This window comes from Chiloscyllium plagiosum, unplaced genomic scaffold (assembly GCF_037043375.1).
Source record: "Chiloscyllium plagiosum isolate Xiang-an unplaced genomic scaffold, Cpla_swu_hap1 HiC_scaffold_53X, whole genome shotgun sequence".
NCBI classification, from domain to species: Eukaryota; Metazoa; Chordata; class Chondrichthyes; order Orectolobiformes; family Hemiscylliidae; genus Chiloscyllium; species Chiloscyllium plagiosum.
The window spans coordinates 17,746,140-17,772,520 of record NW_028270191.1 but is presented as its reverse complement, the minus strand read 5'-3'; the positions used below and the strand labels follow the sequence as shown (position 1 = coordinate 17,772,520).

The following is a 26,381-nucleotide window of genomic DNA, read 5'->3' as shown; positions in this document are numbered from 1 at the left end:
TGGGAAAATAAGAAATAGATAGCTAAGTGATCACTTGCGTGACAAAGTAAACTTCTACAGCTCCTCAACAAGGCTCATTACTTGTACTGATGTTCTTCAAGATTTAGACCACGAACATGCTACCAATGAAGTTGTGCAATTTGCATATGCAGATGATCTTGCCTTGCAAACAGCCTTCATGAACATCAAATCGACCTTGGATGGAATGTAAATTCTAATGGAACAATATTCCCAGAATTGGAATCTCAAATCAAATCTGGACAAAACCAGTTCCTGGATTTCATCACGACAACAGGAACACTAAGCACACCCCAAAAATTGATCTTCTTTGCCAATATTGTGCAACATGATCTTGCACTTACATATTGTGGAGTGAAGTTGGACCATACGCCTAAAGAAGGTAGCCACTAATACAAAGATAAGGATGAACCTGTTTTTGAACATGGCAAGCACAAGCTGAAGAGCAATCAGCAGGATTGCACTGGACATCACAGATGGCTTTCAAGTACTATGGATCAGTACAGACCAGAAGTTGCCACACAGATCCAACTGAATAATGCAACGCAAGACTGAAACCCTCAGGTTGACTCAGAAGTCCCTTTGTAGTTCTACATCTCTCCATTCATTAGCTGCAATGCTAGAAAGTCCAAATAGAGTAAAATGAACATCTGTCCACCAACACACCAATAATATCCATTAAAATTGCACAAGTTCCTTTGGACCCACATGCTTAATTTTTCCAGCAGTGTAACTTTAGTAATGAAAAGTTTACACAGTCAGATTGAACTATCAGAAAGAAAGAAACATCTTGGGAAAGATCAATTCATGTGAAAAACTAAACCATATTTGCACAAAACATGGCAGATTAGGATAACTGATACACAAACAGAAAGTTACAAACTTGTCAATGTGTAATTATAGTCACCTGAAATTGACCATGGAACACTGATTCAAATTTCCCAGGCTTAATGATCTGAGAACAAAATTATCTTTGCTGCTTACAGCTGCGTCAGCCATAACATTGCTGATATCAGTCATCCACCATGGGAAAATCACCAAGTGGAAGTTGGAGACATACCCACTGAATGAACAACATCAGCCTCAGTACACTGTGCAGCTTTTACTGGCTGGATTTAAAGTAGCCTGGAAATCTTACCCAACCACTGATGTTTAATAAACACAAAGCTTGAGGGAAAACAGAGGCAATAAGCCAAGGAGGGTAAAAGAAGATTCTAATGGAGACTTACTCAAAACAGAAATCAGGCACCAAAATCGGTTCAGGTTTCAAACTCAGTCCTATACTAAAATGGAACTTTGGTGCAAGTCATTACAGGGACAGCACAGTGGCTCAGTGGTTAACACTGCTGCTTCACATTGCCAGGGACCTGGGTTTGTTTCCAGTCTTGGGCGACTGTGTGGAGTTTGCACATTCTCAGTGTCTGTGGGGTTTCCTCCCACAGTCCAAAGATGTGCAGGTAAGGTGGATTGGCCATTCTAAATTGCCGTGGGAAATACAGGGATAGGGTAGGGGGTTAGAACACTCTTCAGAGAGTTGGTATGGACTCAATGGGCCAAATGGCCTACACCCACACTATAAGGATTCTATGATTACAGTGTTTTAAAAAAAAAAATTCACTGTGCCTCTTAAATGGAGCTAGATTTTTATTGCGCACCACATTCTTTTCATAATCAGAAGCTGCACAGCAATACAAAGAGAAAAATAACAATTTTATTTTAATTTGACAAACAAGCTATCAATTCATTAACACTTTAGCATGACAGTGGCTTTGAGCAGTCACAGATGTCTATATATATATCCCACTTGGATTGACTAGCGTGATCTGAAAACAAACAGAACTTGCGTCCCAATTGCACAACTGAATGGTCAGTCACCAGAGGATACAGATTTAAAGATAATAGTGCAAAAAAAATGAGGGAGGATAATAATTTTTTATTTAAACATGACAAATTACAATCTGGAAGGCTCTGCCTCCAAGAGTATAGAAGGACATTCAATGGTAACTTTCCAAAGGGAATTGTGTACATACTTGAAAAATGGAAAATTTGCAAAGTGTGTGTGTGTGTGTGTGTGTGTGTGTGTGGGGGGGGGGGGGGGGGGTGTTGGCGGTGGGAAAGAGAGAGGCAGTAGTACTAACTGAATAGGTCTTTCAAAGAACCACCACAGGCACAGTGGACTGAATGGCATCCTTCTATGTTGTAATAGTCTATGAACAATCAGCTTGAGAATGAATTCAGCCTCTCTCAGGCTCACTCTTAATAAGTGTTAACAATTTACGAAAATTTCAAGAAAGGAAAGAATGAATGAACAAACTTGCATTTCATGACCTCAATAAACAAATGCTTTGGCCGAAGTATTTTCGGGTGCAGTCAGTGTTATAATGTAGAAAATGGAGCAGCCAATTTGTACACAGCAAAACTTCGCAAATAGCAATGTAGGATTGACTAGATAATCGGTTTCAGTAAAATGTTGGTCGAGGAATAAACACAAGCTAGGACGTCTCAGCTCTTTTTTGGTAGTGCCAGTTGATCTTTTATATTCACTTGAAAGAGGCAAGTCAGGGTTTCAGTCTAGCATCGCATCCAAAAGATAGCTGCTTTAGTCTCAATCATTCTTCTTTTAAACGTTGCCAGGGTTGGAGGATTTGATCTATAGGGAGCGGCTGAACAGGCTGGGGCTGTTTCCCCTGGAGCGGAGGTGGAGGGGTGACCTTATAGAGGTTTATAAAATCATGAGAGGCATGGATAGGATAAATAGACAAGGTCTTTTCCCTGAGGTAGGGGAGTCCTGAATGAGAGGGGAAAGATATAAAAGGGATCTAAGGGGCAACTTTTTTCACACAGAGGATGGCACGTGTATGGAATTAACTGCCAGAGGAAGTGGTGGAAGTTGGTACAATTACAGCATTTAAAAGGCATCTGGATGGGTATATGAATAGGAAGGGTTTAGAGGGATATGGGCCAAGTGCTGGCAAATGGGACTAAATTAGGTTAGGATACCTGGTTGGCATGGATGGGTTGGACCGAAGGATCGGTTTCCCTGCTGTACACCTCTAGGACTCTAAATGAGCTGCTTAAAAAAGGGACTATGCAGCAATAAAGATCACAAAATGGAAAAAATAGTTTAAGAAAAGCAATTCAGAGTTACACTTGTTTAGCGCCACACACGTTTAGCGCCACACACGTTTAGCGCCACACACGTTTAGCGCCACACACGTTTAGCGCCACACACGTTTAGCGCCACACACGTTTAGCGCCACACACGGCCTTTGGACACTCAAAAGCACTTTATTGCCAATGAATCCCATTTGAAGTGAAATCACTTGTGTTTTTAAACTTCTTGCAGGTCTTAAAATTCTACAGCTAAATATTTTGAAATTTTGTTCTCCAAGCAACAAGTCATGGTCACTTTATGACAGTATATTATGTCATGCCCAAACAAAAATGAGAAAATTGATTCAAATACAAAATAGAAGCCACTACATTGGTGTTTTTTTTTTAAGCCATGTCTGGAAATGCCTAAACAACAAAAAAAAAGAATGGCAGAGGCTAGAAATCACAAACAAAAACAGAAATTGTTAGGAAAGCACAGTAGGTCTGGCAGTATTCATGCAGAGGTAACGTGACCTGAACCCAGCAATTTCTGTTTTTGTTTCTACAAAATCTCTAGATGCATCTCTGAACATTAATCTGCTCTAGACTTGTCATTCAGAGGTTTTGTTCTTTTGAAAAAAGAAAATCCAAATTAATCAAATAAACGCAATCAGCAATGAAGGCATTCACTAAGAATTTTGAATAGAGAAATACTGAGCTCAGTAATTCAAATAGAGTGGCTTAAGAGAACTTGACTGTATATATAGTTAATGCGATGACATCAAGAACTATCCCACAGGGCAACTGTATATAGCCAAACATTCTTCTGTAATCAGAGATATTCAGATCCAGATTCTAACCACTATTAGGTTTGATTGTAATTTTCACCCGACTCCAGGAATTATTCAAAACACCACGTAAATTCCAGATGGGTGCAACGGTATCAGGTTGCACGTTGTAGTTGTTGTCCACAGCTTTGCAGATTATCTCCAAGTTCTTCTGGCCCTTTGGCAGAGGCATAGTGAGCTGCCACAGTTTCCATGCCCATGCCTGACCGGCATCCTGCTTCTCCCCAGTTAAGTCAGCTACTTTCCAAGTCTTCCCACCATCTAATGAGACATCGACTCGAATCACTTCTTGGCCACCTCCACTCCATGCATAACCTTTCACCGTGATCTCTTCATTGTCTGCAGAGATATAATCATTATTGCAAGGTGTCGTTATGGCAGACTGGATGGGGAGTTCTTGGATTGCTGGCGCAGTACTGAAGTCAACAGTATCCCAATCTACAGAGGGAGAAAACCCTTTATAGTCATTCACCTGCCAATGGCTCTGGCTTTCTTCTTTACTTACAATGATCTTGCTCAACCACTTCACATTGCGTGCTCCAACCACTCCAGGCACAATGACACGCAGGGGAAAGCCGTGATCCCTGGATAGATCTTCACCATTCATTTCATATGCAAGTAGCACATCACCATCTTTAGCCAATGCCTTGCGAATGGAAATAGAGGCCCCATAGGGGATCCCGGTCAGGTCTTTATCAAGTCCCTCAAATTGGACATGCTTGGCATTTGTGTTCTCTGGTAGCCCTGCATACTTAAGGACATCAGAAAGCTTGACCCCTCTCCAGGTAGCATTACCAATAGCTGCCATCCCCCAATTCAGTCCCTTTACCTGACGCACAGCATTCATTTCAGAGCGCCGATTCCCTGCACATTGCAATGTAGCAGTTATTGTGTGCTTTGGAAACTTGGTCTTGAGATCATCAAGAGTTAGTTGGATGGACTTCAGTCCCTCTCCTATAACCTGCAAACGGTACGTTTTTGGATCAACTTCTGGTACAGGCAAATGATTTCGTTTGAAGAAAATTTCATTTGGGGTAATGTAATTTTCAGACAGGAGTTCTACTGGTGGTTCTGCATTAAATGGCTTTAAGCTATTCACCTTCAAAACAGGGTGTCTCAGGGGTTCATTTCCATAAGGATCATCCACATCCATGATTGCCTGCTTTTGATCTTCTGGGCTCAGCTCTCCAATTCTGTACTCTTCAAGTATGGAGTAAACATGTTCTTGATTGTGGACTGCATACATTGCCCAGAATGGTTCAATGGCACCACCAGCAGCAAGCATGATCTTATCCCCTCCGGGATGTAGGTCCACAAACTTTGTAATATCATACACACTAGTTTTATAGGTGACCCATACCCCATCTGCAAGAGATTTATGTTTGGCAACATCCTGCCTGGTATAGATTGAGTTAGTTGGTTTCACCTCATTGCCCAATGCTGACACAGTTTGGCTGGTCAATTCTGTGGTAGTTTTAGGCTCTGCTTGCTGCACCTAGAAGACAAAATAAAAGACTATAAGACTATAGCTCATGGGAAAAGAAAATCCTCAAACTCAGACTTTCGCTCATCAGTTGAAGCTCAGAGGCAGCACTGCAACTGATGGATTTGGGCAGAATGAATCAGCTGAAGTTCCCATTCCTGACTGTAGTCCAGATGCTGAAGTGTAAGTTGGGCAAGTACAGCATTATCCTCAGTTACCATCACCACTGACACTCATGTTCAAGATCTATACTCAAATATTAGCCACTTCGGCAAAGTACTATGATCGCCATGCTCATTGGAATGCACTGCACATGCCAGAATCCTCAGGAGAAAATGAAGTGTTGAAGTGAGAGTTAGCATCAGCAAAGATCTGTCAAGAGATGGTCTTTAAGGAATAAGATATATAATTTAAAAACAAAAATTATTACACGTACTGAGCAAAGCTATTATAAAGCTGTTAATAAAGATGCAATAGGTATTCCCTCATACCTGCTGTCTATGCAAGCCATAAACTAGGACAGCACCTGTACCCGCCAGGACCCCTACAACCAACTGTCTCCATCCAGTGTTAGAAAATTGGTAGCCCATACTTCTGCCACCGTTGGCAGCTGTATTCTTCCATCGTGCGAAGCCGCATCCTGAACAGGCCTGCAGAAGTAGTGCAGAGGTCTCTATCCGTACTCTGAAAAAGGAAGCAGGAATGGAAAAAAGAAAAAGTGCACAGCTTGATACATTCAATTTCAAATTGCAATATGTTCCTATCATCCTGCAGGAGCCAGTATTTAAGACTTACTTAACCAAATTGCAGGTTCATGCCTCCACACTATTTAACTTGCTGAATGGTAAGCATTACTGAGTGACAAAGCCAAGGTGTCCAGATCTCGAACAATGAGTGCAATGACAACGTTCAGTTGAGTTCAGTTATCACATCAGGATCAATAATTTCTTGAATGTAGAGTTAAAAAAAATGGGGGGATCATATTGGACATGGTAGCATGGGGATTAATGTTACTGCACAAATAATCCCGAGGACTGAACTTAATGGTCCAAAGACAGTTTATCAATTAGAGATTAGTCAATCTCTGATTACTTTCTTTTATCATTTAATACCCACATCCCCAATCACATCTCAACCCTGCCTCCCTGGGAAAATGTTATCCCCCAAATTTACTCACCAACTCTAAACCATCTTGCATTTAGCCCTCTATTCACCACGTTACTGCAGCCACAATTTATGCAAATGCATTCTTAACTCCTCCTTTGATGTTCAAGTTATCAATAAAACAACTACTTTCTCTTGCCCTGGTCATTACCCTGATACGGCCCTCATCTGCATTCCCTTAATTCCAAAGATGACGACTTTTAAAGAACACGTAGGTAATTGGTTTAGCCATCCACAGCCAGATTTGATCAGACCACTTAAAAACATGGTCAGGTCCTGCTCTCATCTGTGGAAATTGCTCACTGCATTCCAGGCAAAGGTGACACTTTCCTTCATGGTAAGTAATTTTCTTAATTCCCTCTTCCTTGTAGCCTTCACCCGCAACTCCAGCAAATGCAGGAAGCTCATGGGCTTCCTTGTCACTAAGATTGAGCGTCTGCCACATCATTCCCTTCAACTAGCCCACCTGGTTAAACTTCCTCAAAAGAGTCCCCTAAATTTGAACTTATATCTTACTCTAGTTACATACATACAGATTTGGAGATGGGTACACCAAGGGGCCCCTCAAGCCTGCTCACCATGGAATAAGATCATGACTGATCTGATCACTTCACATTCCCACCTACCTCTGACAACTTTTCACCTTCTTGCTGAGCAAAACTCTATCCATCCTGCCTTTAAAAATATTTAGATTCTTCTTCAAAAGACAGTGAAAACAAACAGTTCCAAAGACTTGATCAGCGAAAAAAATTCTCATGCCGAAAATGGCAATTCCTTATTTTGGAACAATGATCTCTAGTTCTAGAATTTCCCACAAAAGGAAACATCCTTTCCACATGCACCCTGTCAAGACCCCTCAGGATCTTACGTATTTCACTCAAGTTGCTCCTTAGTCTACTGAACAGATGCAGACCGAGCTTGTCCCTACATTCCTTACAAGACAACCCGCCTATTCCAGGCACTTGTCATAAATATTTTTCGAACTGCTTCCAATGCACATCCACCATCCTTCCTTAAATAAAGGGGACCAATACTGTACACTATTACAGATGGGGTCTCACCCTGTATAACTGAAGCATGGTCTTGCAACTTTTGTATTCAATTCCCCTCACAATAAGTGACAACATTCTATAAGCTTTCCTCATACTTGCATACTACGTCCTATCCTTCTGTGATTAATGTATTAGGACATTCAGATTCCTCTGCACGACAGAGCTCTGCAATCTCACACCATTTAGATAATGCTTTTTTAAATTCTTCCTGTCAAAATGGGCTATTTTACATTTTTCCACATTATACTCCATTTGTCACATCGCTGCCCACTTCCTTCGTAGCAATGTGTCATCACAATTTATTTTCTTGCCTGTCTTTGTGTCACAAGTGAATTTAGTGACCGTACCCTTAAATCTCTTCACCCAAGTCATTTATATAAACTGTTAAATGTTGAGGCCCCAGCACTGATCCAGTGGCACACTGGACAAACCAGAAAATGGGCCATTTATGCCTTCTGTTTCCGACAGCCAGGCAATAGACTATCCATAACAATAAGTTCTCCCCAACACCATGAGCTTTTACTTTCCACATCAATAATTTGATGTGGCACCTTACCAAATGCCTTCTGAAAACTTACGTATATCCACTGGTTCCCCTTTATCCAAAGCAGGCTACTTCCTCAAAAGAACTCTAGTAAATTGGTTAATCATGATTGCAGTTTCAAAAAATCACGTTGTTCTGTCTGATTATCTTGATTTTTTTTTTAAATGCCCCTCTATAATGTCTCTATAAATAGGGAAAAATCATAGAATTCCTACAGTGTGGGAGCAGGCCATTTGACCCGTTGAGTCCACACAGACCCTCTGAAGAACATTCCAATCCCCTACCCTATCCTTGTAAACCTGCATTTTCCCCACAGCTAATCCACCAAACCTACACATCCTTGGCCATTACGGGCTATTTCACATGGCCAATCCACCTAACCTTCACATCTTTTGAAACCCATGGTGACACAGGGAGAAAGTGCAAACTCCATACCGTCGCCAGAGGGTGGAATCGAACCTAGGTCCCTGACGCTGTGAGCAGTGCTAACCACTGAGCCACCACACTATCTGATATGCTGACGCTTACGACAGATGTTAAGCTAACTGGTACGTAGTGTACTGCTTTTACTATTCCCAATAAATGAGTTGAATTCATTAGCTAATCATTAGATTTGGAATCTTTCTCAAATCAAGGGAGTCTGGAAAATTAAAACCAACACAAATCAACTATTTTACTAGCCACTTCTTTCAAATGAAAGACATCAATCAGGATCGAGGACTCGTCAGCCCACAACTCCATCAATTTGCTCAGTACCACTTCCCTGGTGATTGTAAATTTTCTTAAGTTCCTACCTCCTTTCCATTTCCTGAATTACAGCTATTCCTGGGATGTTACTTATATTTTCTATAGTGATGACCAATGCAAAGTTCATCAGCCATCTCCTTACTTTCCATTATTAATTCCCCACACTCAATTTCTACAAGATTAATGCTCACTTAGTTAGTTCTTTTCTTTTTTAAATCTCTCGACAAACTTACTACTTTTACATTTCTAGTTAGCTTTTTTCTTAAGTTAATAAGGAGGACAAAATTAAAGTAATTCTTTGATATTTGTTTATATTCTGTCCAAACGTCACTGTCGACACTATGGCTTTAAGAAGTGTAATTTGTCTTAAGACCTCCCTTCAAAAAGACAGATGTATTTATTTGAAGCCAATAAAGTGAACAGTTTGTGAGGGCGAGAGGTTTTTTTTGTTAAGTTGGAACAATAGAAGCAACATGAATGGGTACAGCAAGGCATCCACAGAACCAGGGTTTTCGTTTAGTTTTCAGCAGTTGTTGGGGTTTGAAGTTGGCAGTGGAATCTTTACATTTTTGTCAGACACAGCAAGAACCTGAAATTCTCTCTGCTGCCAGAATCACTTTTGAGACAATCTATTTTACCAAATTTGCCTTTACCAAGGGGGTGTTGGAACATTGCTGTTTAGTAGTTAATCTGTTATCCTGTTAAGTTTCCCAGTAGAGTTAAAAGTTATACCAATTCTTCTTTCTTTGGTTTGTATTAACTCTAGGGTAAGAATAAACTGTGTTTTGCTTAAAGCTAACCAATTAAATCATATCAGGAACACAGCGCCTTACACTTGCCTTTAAAGATGATAAAAATTAGGGTCTAAGCTATCTCCTTGATACATTTGGGGGTTTGGTTTGGTCCGTTCCATCTCTTTAAATTCTCTACGCAAATTGTAAACAATTGCGGCCCCACTGATCAATAACCAGAAAAAACACAAATTAACACGCTCTCTTTGCTTTCTGTTAGTTAGAAATATTCTATTCATGCTAATACATTACCTGTAATGTCATGCACCTTTATCTTATGCAGCCTTTTGTGCGGCACCTTCTCGAATGCCTTTTGGAAATCCAGATACACCACATCCACATCCCTGTTGTCCACTGTGCTTGTAATGCCCTCAAAGAATTCCAGTAAATTAGTTAAATATGACCTGCCTTTTATGAACCCATGCAGCCCAAAGGGACAATTTATTTATTCTTTATTGATTCACGGGATGCGGGAATTTATTGCTGATCCCTAATTGCCCTGAGGGCAGTTAAGAGTCAACCATTATGCTGTGGGTCAGGAGTCACATGAATTTCAGACCAGTTAAGGATGGCAGTTTCCTTCCTTAAAAAGGACATTAAATGAACCAGATGGGTTTTTCTGTCAATTGACAATTGATTCACGATCATTATTAGATTCCTAACTTCAGATATTAATTGAATTCAAATTCCACCATATGCCTTGGTGGGATTTGAAACCGGGTCCCCGGACCATTATCTGGGTCTCTGAATTAACAGTCCAGTCATAAATATCACTAGGCCATCACCACTTCCCAATTTCTAACCAAATATTTCATTTTTTTCCCCTCGATTATAAATTCAAGAATTTTCCCCTCTATAGAAGTTAAGCTAACAGGCCTATAATTACCTGCCTGGTGATCTATCCCCTTTTTTAAACAGTGAAATCACATTTGCTGTTTTCCCAAACTGCTCGAACTGCCCCAAGTCCAACGAATTTTGGCAAATTACCATGAATGCATTTGCTATTTCCCCCGCCATCTCTTTCAGTACTCTGGATGCATTTTATCAGAGCCAAGAGACTAGTCTACCTTTAGCCCAACACTACCTCTTTCGTGACCATAGTTTCTAGGTTCTCATCTGCCATAGCCTCCTTGTCATCAATTATTGGCACGTTATTTGTGTCTTCCACTGTGAAGACCGACACAAAATACCGGTTTAATGCCTCAGCCATTTCTTCATTTGCCATTATTAAATCTCCCTTCTCATCCTACAGAGGACCAATGTTTACCTTAGCCATTCTTTTTAAATTTTACACATTTGTAAAAACTTTTGCTATCTGTTTTTATAATCTGAGTTAGTTCACTCTCATAATCCATCTTACCTTACTTTTTAGCTTTTTGTGGCTCTGTTGACCTTAAGATTTCTCAATCTTCCAGTTTCCCCACTAATCTTTGTCACTTTATATGCATTAGCTTTCATTTCCTTAGTTATCCACAGCCGGTTTGGTACGTTTTGGTGCAGCCGTTTGGGCGCCGGAGTTTTGGCATGGCAGTTTAGGCTCCAAACCTATTTTGGCGCCAGCCCATTTGGCAACAGACGTTTTGGCGTTAAGAACATTTCTTTATTTGTAAATGTACGTTACAGTTTTTAGTGATTAACAGATTTAATGTTTTTAATTTTCAATAAAGTTACAGTTAAGACTTTTTAAAGTTCTACCTTTGAATGATGATGAATTAATCAACATTTTTTCCCTAGCGCCAAAACATCCGCCGCCAAATGGGCTAGCGCCAAATCGCCGGTGCCCAATCGTCCCATTCCAATCCACAGCTGATTAACCCTTTTCCTACAGTTCTTCTTTTTCACAAAATGTATACTTTTGCTGAGCACTGTGAAAAATCCTTTGAAATTCCTCCACTATCCCACCATATAGTCTTTGCTCCTAGTCTACTTTAGCCAACTCCTCCCCTCATCCCATTGTAGTTTCCTTTGTTGAAGCACAAGACACTGGTATTGGATTTTACCTTCTTACTTTCCATTTATATTTTAAATTCAACCATACTGTGATCGCTTCTTCTGAGAGGATCCCTATCTGGGAGATAATTAAATATTCCTGTCTCATTACACAGGATCAGATCTAGGATAGCTTGCTATCTCAGTTTCAGAGTATGCAATGGAACCTATTGCAGATACATTCTATGAACTCGTCAAGGCTGCCTTGACTAACTTGGTTTCACCAATCAATATGTAGATTAAAATACTCCATGATAATTTCTGTTTTGAACTGTCTATTCAAATTTTGCTATTACCTTAACTTTCTCTCACAACATCACTGACCAAATGAAGAAAATCCAAAATCTAAAGCTATTTGCACAAATGTACATAACAGAGGTTTCAATCAAGTCACCTCAAAAAAAAGCCTCAACTTCTCTCATCACCCGACATTGCTAAATCCAAATGGATATTGCAAATGTTCCATTGTTTATCTTGCCTACAGTGAGAATAGGCATCCAAACCTGCACACAATATTCCACCATGGCCCAATTGAACTTTTAGAAGCTCAATATCACTTGCAGATCACAAGGAGCTGCTTAGCGATTGACATCTACAAATAAAACCCCAGATCCAATTTGCTATTTCTGACTATATTTACTTGTGATATAACCTTTAAGTACCCATGTATCTCTACATCTGCACCTCTACTTAAAAGTATATTTCCTTAGCTTCCTTCCGAATATTATTTCGCATTACATGCCACTCTTTTTTAGAACCTTTGTTATCCTTTTCCATGCTCAATCCTCATTTGGCATTAAAAGCAACCTTTCATATTGTTCCCTCAAGTAACAAGTTCAGATCATTTATATATGCAGTGAACAAATATGATCCTAAAATCTCACTTCAGTCATCCAAAGGATGACAATATTATTTTGAATTTTAAAAAACCTTCTGTACATATCTCTCAGACTGGCATTTGTAACTCAATAAAATATAAAACACCTGGTTTTACATGTCCTATTCTCCTAATTTCATGTCACAGGCAAAGTTTTTAAAACTGTTATATTTACATTGCTGTCTATTTAGTATTATTCATGCTTTCCTGCTATAAAATCTGTATAATCAAAACTACCTCCCATGCTATTGCAAATATAACTGAACCATTAAATTTAAAATATTTGTTCAATTTATTGTCAAAACTCTGAAAAACTTCTAATGTGTTATTACCTTCAAGGCCACAGCCTCAAAATGATAGGACACTTCCAGGCATTGATGGACATTTCCTCTTTGGCCAAACTATGTCAAAAATTTATACTTCTATATCTTCTTTCTGACTGCCAAAGTACTTCACAATCAATAGCATAAGGAGTGCACTGCCACACCAACACCCCTCCCCTCCCCTCCCCTCCCCTCAGCTCTTCCGACAACCACCTTCTACCCAAAGTGTAATAGTCTGTGCAAAACACATTGGACCGTACAGTCACCTACGGATTCGCCCCAAGAGTGGAAGAGAATCATTATGGTCTGTGAGGGACCACCAATGAAATAAATTAAACAAACAATGAAATACTTTTGAAATGTAGTCACTGTTGCATTTGTTATGAATATATAGCTCATGGTTTATGCTTTAAAATGTAATTTTAGTTTTAGCCAGTGTAGTGTACCTAACTGAGCCAGAAGGCCCAGGTTCAAGTCCCAACTGCTCTAGAGGTGTGCAATAATACCTGAACAGGTTGATTAGAAAACATTTGTGCCAAGACAAATAAATAGCCATAAATAACATTGAGTAGGTAATGTTGGTGTAGTGATAATATCACTGTACTAGTAATCCACACACTCCCCAGGCTAACATTATGGATTCACCATGACAAATGGTGAACTTTTAACTTAGTTACTAAGAGGCACTTGTGGTGCAGAGATAGGTCCCCTGGCTCAGAGATAGAGACACTATGTTCAAGCCCCACCACTCCAGAATTGTGTCATAACATCTTTGAACAGCTGGATTAGAATATCCACCAGATGGCTGTTAAGAGCTCTTGTGGTACGACCGTAGTATTCCTACTTCTGAGCCAGAAAGGTCCAGGTTCAAGTCCCACTTTCCTGGAGGTGTCAAAACATGTCTGAATAGGTTGATTAAAATAACTACCACAGAATCACTGTAATAGGTACGTGAAACCTGACAAGCCAGGTGGCTCCTCAGAATTGGATTGGAATGCTTGCCTGCTAGAGAAGAAATGCTTATCTGAACTAATTTCATCAGGAATGGAAAAATCTTTGGGCTCTGAGGTATAGTGGTAGTGTCTCTACCTGTGGGCCAGAGGCCAAGGTTCATGTCCTATCTGCTCCAGAGGTGTGTCATAACACATCTAAACAGATTGATTTGAAGTATCTAGAGGGAAGAGTCTTGTCTGCTAAAGGTTCATGTAGAACAGTGGTAGTGTCCCTATCTCTGTGCCTGAAGATCTGGATTCAAGTTTCACCTGGCCCAGAGGTATCATGCCATATCTGAATAGGTGGATTAAAAATAAACTAGAAAGTTAAGGTGGTATTTGATAGCATTTATGGATGAAACTTCTATTTCTGCAAAAAGGGGCTTTTGTGGTGCAGTTGTCGATCCCCACCTTTGAGCCAGGAGCCCCAGGTTTAAATCCCACCTGCTTCAGAGGTCTACCATAACATCTCTGAACAAATTTATTAGAAAACCCATCAGCCTAACTTCTATCCTAGGAAGCCAATTTTTGTTTTAGGGGAGGGAATGGTGCAATTGTAATGTTACTGGGCTGGTAATTCAGAGGCCCAGTTCTTTAGGAGGCTTTTGTGGTGTAGTGGTATTGTGCCTACCTCTGGGCCAAGAGGTCCAGGTTCAAGCCCCATCTACCCCATGTGTCATAACATCTCTAATAGGTTTGATTAGAAAATATCTACCAGAGGGCTCATGCAGTGCAGTGATAGTGTCCCTACCTCTGAGCCTGAAGGCCTGGGTTCAGAGATGTGTCATAACACGTCTGAACTGGTTGATTAGGAAATATATACCAGGAATAACTCCTGAGCTATTCTGCAAAAAACTTTCAACATTCTCTTGAAGGGCAGACAGAGGTGTGCATTTTAACTGAAAACAGCACCTCTGACAATGATTCTGCAGTGTCATCAGAGACAAAGCTCATACTATTTTCCCCAAGAGTATGTGGGGTAAAGCCCTTATTAAAATGAATTATTTTACAACAGCCAAATCAATGCATTACGTGTAAAATAACCAAACGATGGAATTACCAGTACCTGCTTTGCATTTGCCAGATATTCAAAGCAGATCGTGTACAATGAAGGAATGACATCACTGCACCTGAAAAAAAAGAGAAAAATATATTTTTTTAGATCAGGTTTTAATTATTCTGTATTTCATGTTTCAATCTATCTCCATTGTAACTATCCACCCCCAATGAGATTCCTTGCTGAAGTCCAACTCCAAAAGCTTGAGTCATGCTCCAATCCTTCATGCAAGAGAAACATCAAAGTTCCACTTGTAAATCACCTTATTCGGGAGTTTAATACTTTGATGTAGTAAAGTTTAGAGGCATGGCCTGGATGATTTCAAAGTGAAAAGTATGAAGTTGATTTCTAGGTATGGATGGAAAGAATTGATGGAAGCAATGTTCAGGCTCAGAAACAGTTATGGAAAACCAGTGGCTCCAGTGACTATTTGAGGAACAAATAGTCAGTGGCTGCATGGTTTGGCCAGTAGAGACTGAGTTGATTATGAGCCAGAGGCTGACCCGGGGTTCCAGAGGTCACTGTAGTATTAACAGTGCAGATTCAGAATAACAGTGTAGGGTTAGCGAGACCTGTGCAGCCCAGGTATTCCAAGATAGTGAAGGGCAAATTGACGAAATCTGTGTAGATGAGGGAGCTGAGGAAGAACGATCAGTCCTCAGCAGAGGCCTTACCTTCATCCCCCCTCTGCTCTTGGATCAATGAATTCGACACATGTTGTGACATTAAACACCTCTTCTGCCACCTCCAGGCTTACTTTTTCCACCAAGACTCCCACCCACCTTCTGAGGACCCCTTCTCCCACCTCCAACACACCCCACCCACCTGGACACCCCAAGCCGGTCTGTTACCCACCCTTGATCCCATCGCCACTCCCTAATCACCCGACACCTGGAGGAAGAACGCGTCATCTTCCACCTTGGGACCCTCCAACTCTACGGCATCAACGTGGATTTCACCAGTTTCCTCATTTCTCCTCCCCCCACCTTATCCCCAGTTCCAACCTTCCAACTTGGCACTGCCCTCATGACCTGTCCATCTTCCTTCCCAACTATCCGTTCCACCCACCTCTCCGACCTACCACTATCATCCCCACCTTCACCTACCTATCGCACTCTCAGCTACCTTATCCTTCCTATAATGCGGTGACCAGACCTGCATGCAATACTCCAAGTGCGGCCGCGCCAGAGTTTTGTACAGCTGCAGTATAACTTCATGGTTCCGAAACTCGATCCCTCTATCAATAAAAACTAACACACCTTCTGAACAACCCTATCAACCTTGGTGGCAACTTTCAGGGATCTATGTACCTGGACACTGAGATCTCTCTGCTCATCTACACTACTGAGAATCTTACCATTAGCCCAGTACTCTGCATTCCCGTTACTTCTTCCAAAGTGAATCACCTCACACTTTTCCACATTAAAATCCATTTGCCACCTCACAGCCCAGCCCTGCAGCTTATCCATGTCCTCTGTAACCTGCAACATCCTTCGGCACTATCCACAACTCCACCAACCTTAGTGTCATCTGCAAATTTACTAACCCATCCTTCTATGCCCTCAACCAGGTAATTTATAAAAACGACAAACAGTGGACCCAAAACAGATCCTTGCAGTACCCCACTAGTAACTGAACTCCAGGATGAACATTTCCCATCAACCACCACCCTCTGTCTTCTTTCAACTAGCCAACTCCTGATCCAAACCACTAAATCACCCTCAATCCCACGCCTCTGTATTTTGTGCAATGGGCTTATCATGGGGAATCTTATCAAATGCTTTACTGAAATCCATACACACCACATCAACCGCTTTACCCTCATCCACCTGTTTGGTCACCTTCCCAAAGTACTCCAAGGTTTGTGAGGCACGACCTACCCTTCACTAAACTGCGTTGACTATCTCTAAACATCTCTATTTCCAGATGATTATAAATCCTATCTCCTTAACCCTTTTCACACATTTACCCACAACCGAAGTAAGGCTCACTGGTCTCTAATTTATTCTTTAACTCCAAGAAAAAAAAACGAACTATCTACACTGTAATCCTCCTTTGTCCGATCAATTTGTCTACCTCCCACTCTACAACACTATACTGATCCAATAAAACCCCCGATTAACTTTTAAAAAAAAAAAATCAATTTTCAAAAACCAGTCAGGTGTTTATTTTCCTCTGTAGATTTTTCCTGGGTCTTTTCTTCAGTCTTCTGCTGCACAGATTTCATATGAACAGGTACCTTTCAGAGAGCATGTCTGCAGTCAGTTTGTTGGTGCTCTTTTCCACTCTGGCTAACTGTTCAAAATGCCCAATTTTTTTTAACTCCAAAACATCGGATTGGCTCATTGAATTTTACTGGTTTGATGTCATCAAAACAAAATTTGATTGGAATTTGGTTTCTTGGGGCATAATTTAAACTGGCCAAATTCAAATTTGTTGTGTACCATAACAACTCTGCTCAGCTATTTGTTTCACAGCCAAATGTTACATTTTTAAATTTTTCAGCACACTGTGCTTGTAAAGTCCTTGCCAGCTTTCACTCTCTCTCTTAAAGGTACAGTACACACCTGCAACTTTATAACATATCCCTTAATTCTTTGAGATATGAAAACATCTCACTCTTGAATTATTATACTCCACAACCCCTTTAGTATCCATCCACTGTGGTAGACTGAATTCAGTAAAAGCTGGAATAAAAAGCATAAAAGCCCATCTACTTTGCTAATGCTCTTTCATGAAGGAAACCTTACCTGGTCTGGCCTGTGACTTCAGACCCACACAATGCATTTGATACTTGGATAGACATTAAATGCTGACCTAGTCAGTGATACTCAAATGCCATGAACAATTTTTTAAAAATCAAATTCTCCTCATACTTTTACAGATTACAAGGAGAGGTGAGCTTTAATGTGTCTCTGGTTTAAATTAGCAGGGGAGTTTACCCATGTCGTACCAAATGGCACAACCAGAAAAGTGAAATTGTAGCAGAAAATCACCCATGATCATCTTGAATGGTTGAGCAGGCTCAAAGAGCTGTAACCTACTTCTTATGTTGGCTCTTATATTGAAAACAACAAATGCTGGAAATCACAGTGCAGCATCCATGGTTGGTGGGGGGTTGGTGGTGGGAGGGGAGAGACAGAGACAGATAACGTTTTGAGTCAAGATGACTCTTCATCAGAACTAGAGTGTGGAGGAACACCATTTAAATTTTAGGCAAAAGTGAGGACTGCAGATGCTGGAGAATAGAGTCAAGAGTGTGGTGCTGGAAAAGCACAGCAGGTCAAATAGCATCCAAGCAGGGGATTCAACATTTTGGGCAAAAGATTACTGATGAACGGCTTTTGCTAAAAAAAAAATCAATTATCCTGCTCCTCAGATGCTGCCTGACCTGCAATGCTTTTCTAGCACCACACTCTCGACAATTTAATTTTAGCTTGCTCGCTCGCCATGGATGCTGCCTGACCCACTGTGACCTCCAGCATTTGTTGTTTGTAGTACAGATTCCAGGATCTGCACTAATTTGGTGCCAGTAAGTTTCAATGTTCCAAGGTCACAAATACTGCAGAAATGCAAGTCTTGCAGGTTTGGTTTACACTTTTCCTCAAGTGAGCAGCATTTGGAAAAGGGAGGCTACAGTGAGGGGAAAAGATAGAATGGGGGGGGGGGGGAGAAAAGAAAGGGGGAATCAAAACCATCGCTTCCAACAATACAGAAAATAGCATTTTCCAGAAATAAAACTACATTCATTTTCTTAACGAAATTGGAGCAGAAAGAAAGAAAGAAAGAAAGATAGATAGATATATTTGATAGCACAGCAGAGCCCCAGAAGTGTAGAGGTGGATATGGTACAGACCACCGTGTCAGCTTGCAGAGATCATGACTGTTCTTGGCACTACTGACCACAAGGAATCCTACATCAGCTCAGTGAACCTGACATTTCAGAACCACTTTCGTGATTAAAAGTTGAAATTCCAAAAAGAATACACGCGTGATGATCAGTTGTTTCTTTTACAGAAAAGATGGTTTTTTAAAAAAAAATGCCCAATGGTTTAACCCTCTCATTAAACTCAGTTTGAAGTTTCAGGACAACATTGCCAAATAAAATGGGTTCAATTGCAATATACTTTAAAACTTTTAACGTTTAAGTCGAAATACGTTAAAAAAAAAACTCGTGATTTAAAATGTTTCGTTGCTTCTGCCTTGATAAAAACCTTTGAGCATCATCATTAAGAAAATATTCAGACTTTCAAATCCCCTCAGAAACCACCCCTCACCCAAGCCCAACGACACTTTACCAGACGATTCCACACGACGCGTCATTCGATTGACACGGGAGCAGCATGCGCATGCGTGGTATCAGGCCAGCGCCTGTGACGTCTATTTATTTATGGCTTGAGCGCGAGCCGCGTTGATCCAGAAGATGTCGAGTGTGATGACAGTAACTGGAAGAGCAATGTGCAGCTGCACTGTTTCCCGGACAGTTCGTGGCTGTCTGAGGAGTTTATATACATGTATTCCCCATAGATTATTTTAATGTAGAACAAAAAAAAACATGCTGTAAAAATTGAGTTAGTCTACCGCTATTTGTAGAGGGAAAGCCTGACCTGTCAATTATATCCGGCGGGTTTTTTTTCTTATTCAGATTTTGTTTTGGCGATTTGAATACTCCGTCTGACTCCCACTCGAGGCCTGTGAGCTCTGGCTACGATGCTATTTCAGTGAAGTTCAACATAAGCCTGAGGAACATTTCAACTCGTTTCCTTTTTCTTTGCAGATTTGTTTTTACCTTTTTCTTACAGCAATTGTTCATGAGTCTGTCATTCACACCTCACCTAAACCTATCTTTTGTACCAATTACTGACCTCTTTGCTTTGCATGATCAACCCTGTAGGCATTTAATCTCTCTGAACTTGCCACACTTTTTGCCCTTTTATTGCCTTTAAAATATGTTATCTCTTCAATTTTTCTCAGTTTTGACAGAAGGACATCCACCTGAAATTTTAGCTGATTTGTCTTTCCATAGATACTTTATTGCTGGAACAGCACAGCAGGTCAGGCAGCATCCAGGGAACAGGAGATTCGACGTTTCGGGCACAGGCCCTTCTTCAGGAATGAGCAGAGAGTGTTCAGCAGGAGAAGATAAAAGGTAGGGAGGAGGGACTTGGAGGAGGGGAGTTGGAAATGTGATAGGTGGAAAGAGGTCAAGGTGAGGGTGATAGATCGGAGTAGGATGGAGGCGGCGAGGTCAAGAAGAAGACTGCAGGTCAGGAAGGCGGTGCCGGGCTGGAGGGATTCGGCTGAGACAAGGTGGGGGGAGGGGGGATGAAGAAACTGGTGAAGTCCAAGTTCATCTCCTGTGCTTGGAGGGTTCCCAGTCGGAAGATAAGACGCTCCTCCTCCGACCGTCGCGTTGTTGTGGTTTGGCGGTGGATGAGTCCAATGACCTGCATATCCTCGGTGGAGTGGGAGGGGGAGTTGAAATGCTGTGCTACAGGGTGGTTGGGTTGGTTCGTCCGGGTGGCCCAGAGGTGCTCTCTGAATCGCTCCACAAGTAGGCGGCCTGTCTCCCCAATATAGAGGAGGCCACACCGGCTGCAGCGGATGCAGTAGATGATGTGGGTGGAGGTGCAGGTGAATCTGTGGCGGATATGGAAGTTTCCTTTGGGGCCTTGGAGAGAAGTGAGGGGGGAGGTGTGGGCGCAAGTGTTGCACCTCCTGCGGTTGCAAGGGAAGGTGCCGGGAGTGGAGGTTGGGTCGGTGGGGGGTGTGGATCTGACAAGGGAGTCGCGGAGGGAGTGGTCTCTACGGAAAGCTGATAGGGGAGGGGAGGGAAATATATCCTTGGTGCTGGGGTCTGTTTGGAGGTGGCGGAAGTGACGGCGGATGATGCGCTGTACATGGAGATTGGTGGGGTGGTAGGTGAGGACCAGTGGGGTTCTGTCCTGGTGGCGGTTGGAGGGGTCCCAAAGGAAACTTCCATATCCGCCACAGATTCACCTGCACCTCCACCCACATCATCTACTGCATCCGCTGCAGCCGGTGTGGCCTCCTCTATATTGGGGAGACAGGCCGCCTACTTGCGGAGCGATTCAGAGAGCACCTCTGGGCCACCCGGACGAACCAACCCAACCACCCTGTAGCACAGCATTTCAACTCCCCCTCCCACTCCACCGAGGATATGCAGGTCATTGGACTCATCCACCGCCAAACCACAACAACGCGACGGTCGGAGGAGGAGCGTCTTATCTTCCGACTGGGAACCCTCCAACCACAGGGGATGAACTTGGACTTCACCAGTTTCTTCATCCCCCCTCCCCCCACCTTGTCTCAGCCGAATCCCTCCAGCCCAGCACCGCCTTCCTGACCTGCAGTCTTCTTCTTGACCTCTCCGCCTCCATCCTACTCCGACCTATCACCCTCACCTTGACCTCTTTCCACCTATCACATTTCCAACGCCCCTCCTCCAAGTCCCTCCTCCCTACCTTTTATCTTCTCCTGCTGAACACTCTCTGCTCATTCCTGAAGAAGGGCCTGTGCCCGAAACGTCGAATCTCCTGTTCCCTGGATGCTGCCTGACCTGCTGTGCTGTTCCAGCAATAAAGTTTCAACTTTGATCTCCAGCATCTGCAGACCTCACTTTCTCCTTTTCCATAGATACTGCCAGGCTTGGTGAGTAAGTGAGGATTTTCAGTTTTCATTAGAAATTTTAGGAACTTAATCATAGGATGAATGAGCAAACATGGTGAATCAACCTTCCCACATTCACACGTCCATTATTCGTAGTCAGAGAGTCTACAGCACAGATAAAGGTTCTTTGGCCCATTGAGTCCACACTGGTCAAAAACAACCATCTAACTATTCAAATTTCATGTTCCAGCATTTGGCCCATATCCATGTGCATCATAGCATCACAAGTGCACATCAAAATATTTCAAAAAAGACATGAAAGTTTTTGCCTCTGCCACTCTTACAGGTAGTAGTTCCAGATTCCCACCACCCTCTGGGTGAAAACAATTTCCTCACATCCCCTGTAAACCTCCTGCCTTAAATATATGCCTATGATCATTGATCCCTCAAACAAGAAGGAAAGTTTCTTCCCATTTCCCCTGTTTGTACCTCTCATAATTTTGTACACCTCAATCATATCCCCTCTCAATCTCCTCTGCTCCAAGGAAAACAACCTCAGTCTTTCCAATCTCTTCTCGTTAGTAGAACTCTTCAATCCTGGCAATATCCAGAACTGCACACAATACTCTAGCTGTGGCTTACCAATGTTTTATAAAGTTCCAGCATCACCTCCCTGATATTAAACTCTATGTCTTGTCTAATAAATGCAAGTATCCCACATGCCTTCTTAACCACTATCTATCCCACTACCTTAAGGAATCGGTGTTCATGCACACTAAGGTCCCTCTGTTCTTCAGTGCTTCTCTGTCCCAAGGACATCACCTCACACTTATCTGAATTGAATTCCATTTGGGAGAAAGTGAGGACTGCAGATGCTGGAGACCAGAGTTGAAAAATGTGGTGCTGGAAAAACACAGCAGGCCAGGCAGCATCCGAGGAGCAGGACAATCGACGTTTTGGGCATAAGCCCTTCTTCAGGAACGAGGCTGCTGTGTCAAGCGGGCTGAGGTAAAAGGTAGGGGGGAGGGAATTTGGGGGAGGGGCGCTGGGAATACGAGAGGTGGAATAGGGTGAGGGTGATAGGCCGGAGAGGAGGTGGGGGCGGAGAGGTCAGGAAGAAGATTGCAGGTCAAGAGGGCGGTGTTGAATCCGGGGGTTGGGACTGAGATAAGGTGAGGTACCGAACTACCCAAATGGCCTCCTTCTTCAAAGACTGCAATTTCCCCTCCGACGTGGTCGACGATGCTCTCCACCGCATCTCCTCTTTTTGAAGGTAGAACCAAAGTATGTATTTAATTGGTCTGCTATCTGTTTATTCCCCATCATAACTTCCCATGTTTCTGACTGTACCTTACTTCACATCTTTCCTATTGTGTGGTGACCATAACTCTACTAAATACTCTAAATACTCTACATGAAATTTAACCAGTCTTAGATAACTCCCTTTTGCCTCAGAATATGTGTAGTTTCTGTTCTTATCAGTTTAATTGCTGATGTCTCCCGAACGTGGGAGTGTTTGTATTAAATGGATTTTTGGAGCAGGGAGATGGGTTAAGGGCTTGCTCTGTCCTCTCCATGTATCAGCCTGGTATTGCAGTGTTTCCAGGAATGGTGCACCCAATGCCTACCCAAGTTCAAAAGCAGGTTAATGTAATGTGAATCTCTTGCCTTTGCTAGTTTGCCGTGTTGATTGCAGTGATTGTTCCATCTATTATCTTTTCAGTTGCATGAAACTATCATCTTTTGTTATGAGTTTTCTGTCTTATAAAAAGGGCGGCACGGTGGCACAGTGGTTAGCACTGTTGCCTCACAGCGCCAGAGACCCGGGTTCAATTCCCGCCTCAGGCGACTCTCTGTGTGGAGTTTGCACATTCTCCCCGTGTCTGCGTGGGTTTCCTCCCACAATCCAAAAATGTGCAGGTTAGGTGAATTGACCAGGCTAAATTGCCCATAGTGTTAGGTAAAGGGGTAAATGTAGGGGAATGGGTCTGGGTGGGTGGCGGGTCGGTATGGACTTGTTGGGCCGAAGGGTTTGCTTCCACACTGTAAGTAATCGAATCTAATCCCTGCTCTTGTACCTTCGTCCTATAGGATACTGTCTCCTTTATTGACAACTATCTTTAACTTTCTTGCCAACTTTAATGACTTATGCATGTGTACACCCAGGTCTTTTGCACTCCCTTTAGAATAGTATTCTTTATACTGTCTCTCCATGTTCTTTGTATCAAACCTCATGCTTCTTTGCACTGAATGTTATCTGCCACCTATTTGCCCATTCTACCAATGTGTCAATATCCTTTTGAAGTTCTACACTGTTCTCCTCTGTTTACAATTCTTCCAAGTTTTCTGTTGTCCACAAACTTAGAAATTTTGCTGAACAATACTTTCAGGGATATGGAGTGAATGGAGCTAAGATACAGACATTCATATATGTAACACTCAGGAGGAAAATGGTGGACAGCTTTAAATTTAAGAATTAATTCCTCATTAGTTTATTTTTAATCTAAAAATAGTTTGTGTTCAATATTTGCTTTGATTCTGCAGGGCTTTTGCCCGAAACGTCGATTTTACTGCTCCTCGGATGCTACCTGAACTGCTGTGCTCTTCCAGCACCACTAATCCAGAATTTTATGGTCAATTAATATTCTGACATTGCAGTAAGTTTGTGTGCAGCATATCATAAAATATATGCATTCTTCTTGTGTTTCACTTTGGATTAATAGGTTAAGATGTAATTTCTTATGGAATGTACTTTATTACCTTCAATGTCCTCAGTTCCATTTGGCATGGACTCAAACGATTGTGGTTCCAAGCTTTGTTGCAGAACTTCACCCTGACACTTCATAAATTATTTAATGAGTGCTGCAGGTTAGAGATTCTATCTTCAGTTGAGATTTTTAAAGCAAAGGCTTCATGTATCTGTTCTGCGAGATGTAAAAGATCCCATAGTCTAACTTGAAGAACGACAGGGTGTCTGACCCACCACTGTCCCTTAAAACTTAAAATCAGGCAGACTGTTCTAACTAATTACATTAACTGTGTACTGCATTTTTCAAGACATTGAAAGCAATTGATTAGTTTTAATGCATCTTGGAACTTCTAGAGGATGGTGATACAGGAACATAGGAACAGGAGTAGGCTATTCAACCCCTACAGCCTAGGCAAAAGTGAGGACAGCAGATGCTGGAAATCAGAGTCTAGATTAGAGTGGTGCTGGAAAAGCACAGCAGGTCAGGCAGCATCCGAGAAGTAGGAAAATCGATGGTTCGGGCAAAAGCCCTTCATCAGGACTGAAGAAGGGCTTTTGCCCGAAATGTCAATTTTCCTACTCCTCGGATACTGCCTGACCTGCTGTGCTTTTCTAGCCCCGACAGCCTATTCCACCATTCAATGAGAATGTGGTGCTCAGTAAATAATCACATACAGGAAGAAAGTAAATATATGGCCAAACCAGCAACAGTACATTTTAATGTCCTAATTTAAAGCTTCCACAAGAGTAGTAATTTGGTCAGGTCACCTGGGTGTGTGCACAACTCTGTTAAATCTAAGGAGAGAGGCAGGCAGCTGTCTTAATTGCAGAAGTGCATTTCCCTACCAAACATTAATTAGGCTACATTTTAGGGGGGGGGGGGGGGGAAACTTGCAAACGGTGGTATTCCTTTGTGCCTGTCAGCCTTGTCCTTCCAAACAGAAGTGGTCTATGCTAATGTCTACAGTGCTTCTCGTGGACGGTACACACTGCTGTTACTGTGTGTCAGTAATTCAGGGAGTGAGTGTGGATGTGGTGCCAATCAAGTAACTGCTTTGTCCTGGATGGTTTCAAGCTTCTTGAGTGTTGTTGGAGTTGCACTAACCGAGGTAAGTGGAGATTATTCAATTGCACTCCTGACCTGTGCTTTGTAGATGGTGGACAGGTTCTGGGGAGTCAGGAGGTGAGTTTCTCGCTGCAGGATTCCTAACCTCTGACCTGCTCTCTGGAGGAGGCCAAGATGGATCATTCACTCAGCACTTCTGGCTGAAGATTATTCAAATGCTTCAGCCTTGTTTTTTGCACTGATGTGCTGGCATCCCCCATCATTGAGGATGGGATTATTCATGGAGCCTCCTCCTCTAGTGAGTTGTTTACAAATTCACAACTGGAAATGGCAGGACTGCAGTGTAGATCTGATCCATTGCCTGTGGAACTATTTAGCTTTGTCTGTCACTTGTGGCTTATGCTGTTTGGCATACAAATATTGTAGTCCTGTTTTGTAGCTTCACTTTTAGGTATGCCTGGTGTTGCTGCTGGCTTGATGGTAATGTTAGAATAGGGGATATGCCTGATCATGAGGTTTCAGATTGTGTTGGAGTACAATTTTGCAGCTGCTAATGGCCCACAATGCCTCATGGATGCCCAGCCTTGATCTGTTCAAAGCCTGTTCCGTTTATCATTATGACAGTGCCACATAACACAATGGAGAGTATCCTTATTGTGAAGACGGGACTTTGTCTCCATGACAACTGTGCACCCTTACTATTGCTGTCATGGACCAATGAATTTGCAGAAGCAGAGTGGTGAAGATAAGATTATTTGTTTTGTCTGAACACTGCCACAGATTGAGTTTAACAGTTATGTCCTTTAATCAATAGCAGCGCTGCAAATCACTCTTGGTGACGAACATTGAAGTTTTCCACCCAGAGTACATTCTGGCCTTTGCCAGAAGTGGTAATGAACATATAGGAGCACTGATTCATCAGCTGAGAGGGGATGGGGTACATAATTATCAGGAGGCC

At 42.1% G+C, this 26,381-nt stretch overlaps 1 protein-coding gene and 1 non-coding gene across 3 annotated transcripts; one reads left to right on the top strand and one right to left on the bottom strand.

The window, feature by feature from the left end:
- Positions 1 to 1,649: 1,649 nt before the first annotated feature.
- Positions 1,650 to 19,301, bottom strand: suox (sulfite oxidase). Of its 2 annotated transcripts, none has more exons than XM_043681868.2 (4): positions 19,277 to 19,301; positions 14,988 to 15,051; positions 5,934 to 6,126; positions 1,650 to 5,454 (listed from the first exon to the last, which is right to left on the bottom strand). In XM_043681868.2, the coding sequence occupies exons 1-4, from the start codon at positions 19,299 to 19,301 to the stop codon at positions 3,967 to 3,969; spliced, it is 1,770 nt and encodes a 589-aa protein (XP_043537803.1). In that variant the 3' UTR covers positions 1,650 to 3,966. The 2 variants fall into 2 exon arrangements, with proteins under 2 accessions (XP_043537803.1, XP_087841775.1); XM_087985649.1 differs by lacking the exon at positions 19,277 to 19,301 and adding an exon at positions 19,256 to 19,274.
- A 3,742-nt stretch (positions 19,302 to 23,043) lies between these two features.
- Positions 23,044 to 23,230, top strand: LOC122543439 (U2 spliceosomal RNA). Its single transcript, XR_006310023.1, has one exon. It is a non-coding gene; the product is annotated as a U2 spliceosomal RNA (small nuclear RNA).
- The last annotated feature ends 3,151 nt before the right edge of the window (positions 23,231 to 26,381 follow it).